General features: G+C 42.7%; 1 protein-coding gene across 1 annotated transcript in view; it reads left to right on the top strand.

Moving 5' to 3' along the window:
• med23 (mediator complex subunit 23) overlaps positions 1-6,161 on the top strand; it is a gene marked incomplete at its 3' end in the record, with an annotated part of 54,066 nt that overhangs the window by 18,457 nt on the left and 29,448 nt on the right. The window contains exons 11-15 of the mRNA XM_016244662.1: positions 105-350; positions 4,208-4,350; positions 4,425-4,599; positions 5,559-5,722; positions 5,960-6,084. Of these exons, the coding sequence (XP_016100148.1) occupies positions 105-350; positions 4,208-4,350; positions 4,425-4,599; positions 5,559-5,722; positions 5,960-6,084 (853 nt within the window). The remainder of the gene's footprint in view (positions 1-104; positions 351-4,207; positions 4,351-4,424; positions 4,600-5,558; positions 5,723-5,959; positions 6,085-6,161) is intronic.

A 6,161-nucleotide genomic window follows, 5' to 3' on the forward strand; every position in this document is an offset into this window, starting at 1 on the left:
CACTCACTCACTCACTCACTCACTCACTCACTCACTCACACACATGCACCGACGGCTCAGTGAGTCCAGCAGCTCACCCGCTTCCTGTTCCTCTCTGTGTTCAGGTTTCTCCAGCAGAGTCTGCGCAATAAGAGTCTGCCCATGACCGACTATAAGATCGCTCTGCTGTGTAACGCGTACTCCACAAACTCTGAGTGCTTCACCCTGCCCATGGGTGTGCTGGTGGAGACCATCTACGGTAACGGCAGCATGCGCATCACTCTGCCTGGCACCAACTGCATGGCATCTGGCTCTGTCACACCTTTACCTATGAACCTGCTGGACTCCCTCACTGTCCACGCTAAGATGAGGTGAGAGGAGATACTCCAACTAATCTTTTACATGTAAATTAGTTTTAGCCGTGACTACTAACAGGACACTTCTCTGGGTCCCAGTTGGTTGCTTTCACTGGGTGTTCCCATCCTCTGTGAAATCTCATTGGTCTGACTGCTCCTCAATCATATCATGAGACTAAGTCATGTCATGTTTTCATATCTGATTCCTGTGTGAGACTGCAATCTTGAGTATCTGCCTAATTCGATGCCAGCAATCCGACAAAAATGTAAAAAAAATGTATATGAATGTGTATAACATCATGATTTTAAAAACTGCAATTACAAATGTCTATTTGTGTTACAAGAACGTCAGCATCTTAAAATCTTACGATCAATACTTTTGCGGTGGATTTAGATCTGGTTTTAGACCACAAAAATATATTAGTATGTTGTAGGACCTTCTTTTGCAGCCAATAGAGCATCAGTTCTTGACAGATAGAAGTCCTGCACGGTGGCCAGAGGGATTTTTAGCCGTTCCCTTTGTAGAACAGTGGCCAGGTCACTACGGATGTATTTCGATTTGTTCAGCATACATCATCTTTTAAAAGTGACCTGTATCCGATATCTGCTTTTACACTATCCACTGGGCGAAACAACCCTGGGTAGACGTACTGGCAGGTTGACAGACGATCTGACCAATCAAAATACAGAATCTACTATTTTTGTCCGACAAACAAACCAGACAGAAGAGCAGATTAACATTGGTGTGCATTGACGTCTTTCCGCGGTTGAAACGAGATTCCTTCTGATGTTCATTCATGTTTATTTGGAGCTGTAATGAGTGAAGTAAAGAGGAGATGATCGGTTCTCGTGCCGCTTGAACTGAGTTGCTATAGCAATGTCACGACACATTAAAGAGCCATAAAACTGTATTTATTGTTTGAATTTATTAAAAAATTAAAAAATTTGAAAGTAACCTAAAGTAACCTGCTCTGTCTTGTCTGTCAGTGTCCTCTTTGCGCCGCAATGTATTTTTCACTGCGTGAGAACATGATGTGTGGCATGAGAGCAGCATGGCTTGTAACTAAGCAAGCTAAGACATAGACATTTAACTTATTTATTTATTTATTTATTACAGGGACAATGCATATTAATAAACATTTCTGTCAATATGCCAGAATTAGCCAGAAGGCTATTTTTCACCTGCAGTCCCTAGACAGATGGTAATAGTCACCCTAAAAGAGAATAAAATTACATATTAACATAACAATAAAACAATTACAATACATTTAGTAAAAAGTACTATTAAGCGATGATGTACAATAGAAATGCAACAGACCAACAATCAGACAAACATCAGATAAATACATGAACATACACACACACAAAGCAAAAAAACCAACAGGAGGCAGCGAGAGCAGGTGTAGTAGTAAGCTAATGTTGACAGCTCTGATTATCAATGAGCCATTTCTTTAACTGGATCTTAAATGTACTATATATGTTTAGGTTTCTAATATTTATGGGGGTGAGGTTCCACTCAATAGCAGCTCAAACAGAAAAGGCGGTTTGGCCAAATACACTTTTCCTAAAGGGAATGATACAATCTCCCCTCGCTGCACCTCTGGTTCTGCTATGATCAGCTGTTCGGATGTTGACAAACTGATGGAGAGGAGGGGATGATAAACCATGAATAATTTTATAAACAAGACATAGATTTGAAAATTTTACCATGTTTTCCCAGCTGAGTAATTAACTAAGACATAGCAACGGTAACTAAGGACCGGGTCTTTGCGAAGGGTCAGTTGCTATTCAAAACTATCCAAAACTAGCCCAGTCGCATTTTTACGCGGTTTTCAGAATCGCTTTTTCAATGATGTATGACTTTGCATTGACAGGAGAATATCCAGTATGTCCGCTTACATGGCAGACACTAATGCACGTATCCGATTCTTATCAGATTTATTTCTGCAGATGAATGAGACCTCATACCCATCTGAGAATATCGGAATCCATGTGCTTTTTTCCTGCTTGCACGTTTGAGGATCATATCCGATCTGTGCCACATGGGAGGAAAAAAAATCAGAATTGGGTCACTTGAACCTGCGTGATGCTGGTGAAGAAAAACGTTTCCTGACTCACTCTTCCAAAACCCCCCAATTATTGTGGCTGAATAATATTCACATCTGGGGACTGTGCAGGCCATGGGAGATGTTCAGTTTCACTTTCATGTTCATCAAACCAGTCTTGCTGTGTGTATGCGTGCATTATCATGCTGATGCACAGCACCACCTTCAGGGTACAATGTTGAAACATTGGGTGCACATGTTTCTAGGGAATGCAGTCCAAACCATCGCTAATCCACCCTCATGTTTCACACTGGGTGTGCATCTGTCTGGCTGTTGAGCCTCTTATCCTCACCATAGCTCTCCTGGATGTGGGAAAGACCGTGAAGGTGGACTCGGAGAACGGTACATGTTTCACATTGTCCACAGCCCAAGATTTGTGCTGCTGGCACCATTGAATCCAGCGTTTGCCACTGGCCAACTGGCCAGTGTTTAATTTTACAGTACAACCCCTATTTTAAATATATATATATATATATATGTGTGTGTGTGTGTGTGTGTGTGTATATATGTGTATGCACTGACATGGTGCAGATTTTTAATAGGATGGACATGATGCATGCGATAGAACAAATAAATTAGCCAAATATTATCTTTTATGGCACGAAACTACCATAGTAGGAAAGGCTCCAGTGCTTTCATCTGATATTGAGTACTGTTCACGCCGTTCAGAACCACACCAACAAACTCTGGCAAAATTAAACAAAAGCACAGACCTTTATGTTCAGATTCTGCACGATAATTTTCTCATGCCATTACTTTGGCAAATGCAATAATTCTGTATCATCCATTTTTAAACAACTGTCTGCACTGCCAGCTAACAGCATGACTGAAACTAGCCATGCACGTCATGTTATGATTACAAGAGGCTGCGTTATATCCTCTGACATGCTGACAGATGGGTAACCAGTGCACAACCTCTTCCAGAACAACAAGACACTCTTGAAAGTGAAGGAGGACATGTTCAGCCCTCAGTTCCTCATTTCAGAGTAGGACGAAGTGCTTTATTCACTTCACGAGGTGTGGTTTGGTGGACTCCTGCTGTGCTCCTCATGGAGTGGTGCATGTTAAGGGATTCTCCTATGCACATTCCCGCCTCTGGAGGTGCTTCAGCCACTGCTGGACATGGAGGACTTATCCCTGATTCTTGAGCACTGTGGGCGTATTGGGTCACGATACAGAAGTAGAGTGCACAGGCTCCTCCACCAAAGCACAGTGCTCTTAACGCACACTCCGGAGCGGTTTTCGAGGCTTAGTGTATCCCATCATGCATCATGTTGTGGAAATAAACCGTGAGACTTTTTGCCGAGATCTCGCGAGAGGTCACGGAAACCTTACCAATGTATGCTAAATATTATTAATAGTTAGATATTACATATAATTTGGTAGTAAAACAAAAGAGTTGCACGCTTTATTCGTGCAAATGAGTAGTAGTGATGATTACTTTGTACAACTGCTTTTTATCACTTGATTAGAAGCGCCACAATTTAATTGTGTCATCTGTTATAGGGACTACACGTTGAGTAGCTGGTGTTTCTGTGTTTGAGATTGAGGTCGGCGCTGACCCTTGGTCTGACGTTTTTGTATTGGAGAGGTTTATCATACCAAGGCATTACTCACTTTAACGACACATGATGCTCTCTTTGCTCTGTCATGAGTTACTCTAAGGCTGTGCATAAAGGTGTCTTCAGCAAACCACGACTGTATTGTAGTTGTGTTCATTCATGCATAGTACCACATTCTCAGAGGACCTTTTGTTTTTCCCATTAGCTTGATCCACAGCATTGCAACCCGTGTCATTAAACTGGCCCACGCCAAGTCTAGTCTAGCCCTGGCCCCAGCCTTGGTGGAGACGTACAGCCGACTGCTGGTCTACATGGAGATCGAGTCCCTCGGCATTAAGGGCTTTATCAGTAAGTCTGATGCACGTGTCACGGCACATGTTTTTGACCTTTGAAACTGTGACTGTATGTGCTTCCTCCACTAGGTCAGCTTCTGCCGAACGTGTTCAAGTCGCACGCGTGGGGGATTCTGCACACGCTGCTGGAGATGTTCAGTTACCGCATGCACCACATTCAGCCTCATTACCGCGTGCAGCTCCTGTCACACCTTCACTCGCTCGCTGCTGTTCCGCAGACCAATCAGAACCAGCTGCACCTCTGGTGAGGCTCCGCCCACACACACAGTTCATGTGTCTCACGTCGAAGGCTGTGTCCTCCGGAGGATGCATTTGTCGGTCGTATACGTCAATGAAGAAAGTATCATTTCAAAACAGTTGCCATTATAAAATCCTCTTGAGGCAAGAATTAAGATTTCTTTTTTGCATTGGAATGTAATGGTTACTTTTTTGAATTAAAGCAGCCTTGATGATGTATGTGGCCGACAAATGTGTTTTCCGGAGGACACGGCTAGTATCTCCCCTACTTTATGCTTAAAGTTAATGAACAAAACAATAGTTATCACAGACTGCTCATGATGACTAACATTTTAAAGCTTTCCTGGAAGCGTTGCAGTCACATTGTAGTCACATGACCTCACTACAGTACGCTTCATTCAGCAAGTGGCGGCTAGTTATCATGGATATCTTGGAAATAAAATTGCTACTTTGTAGGAGCGTAACAGTACACACATTCATACCGAAAATTGTTTTAACTTCTGTGTGTGCGTAACACACTCTGAAATGTAGAGTTTATACTTTAATATAGATATACTTTAAAGGGGTCATGAACTGGCTTTTTAAAATTATTTTATATTGTTGTCTGAGGTCCACTTATGACATTAGTGTGGTTTTGACATTCAAAAACATCTAAATCAATAAGTAATAGGCTATTTTCTACCCTGGTTTTAAGGCCGGCTTGAGAAACGCTGGTTATTATGAGTGTGCCGCGTTGAAGACTTTGAAGTAAGTTTCTCAATTCATGACCCCTTTAATGTTGTGAACAGAGTGGGCTGCTGCGTTAGAAGTGCACAATCCAACTTAAGTGCTTCAAACTAACTGATAAGCCTACAGTTTAAAGCTAACTTACATCTTACAACTTATACACACTGTGTCCTGCAGCTTTAGTAGCTGTGGTATGGCAGTGCATTGCTCCAGTCACAGTCTGTGTGTTTGTGTGAGCAGTGTTGAGAGTACCGCTCTGAGGTTGATCACGGCTCTGGGGAGTTCAGAGGTTCAGCCGCAGTTCACACGCTTCCTCAATGACCCTAAAACAGTGCTGTCTGCCGAGTCAGAGGAGCTGAACCGAGCGCTGATCCTCACGCTGGCTCGAGCCACACATGTCACAGGTATTTCACACCATTAACACAAGCACATTACATAACTGACCTGATGTTTAGTTTTGTCACATAGCATTTGGCTGAGTAACTTAATTTCACTATAAATATTTACATAAAGTGCCTGTATTTATTTGTTTGTTTCCGTTGTGCAGGCAACATGCTTAAAATAACTTCTGATAGTATTATTTTTCAAAATCGGTTTATACCTAACTAATGTGCCAAATCCCCCGTCTGTGTGTGGTGCAGATTTCTTCACTGGCTCGGACTCTATTCAGGGCACCTGGTGTAAGGACATCCTGCAGACCATCATGAACTTCACACCTCATAACTGGGCCTCTCACACTCTCAGCTGTTTCCCTGCTCCCCTACAGGTACTCTCTCTCTCTCTCTCTCTCTCACTCTCACTCACACTCACACTCACACACACACACACACACACACACACTCG

This window comes from Sinocyclocheilus grahami, unplaced genomic scaffold (assembly GCF_001515645.1).
Source record: "Sinocyclocheilus grahami isolate Dianchi unplaced genomic scaffold, SAMN03320097.WGS_v1.1 scaffold730.1, whole genome shotgun sequence".
Lineage (NCBI taxonomy): Eukaryota > Metazoa > Chordata > Actinopteri > Cypriniformes > Cyprinidae > Sinocyclocheilus > Sinocyclocheilus grahami.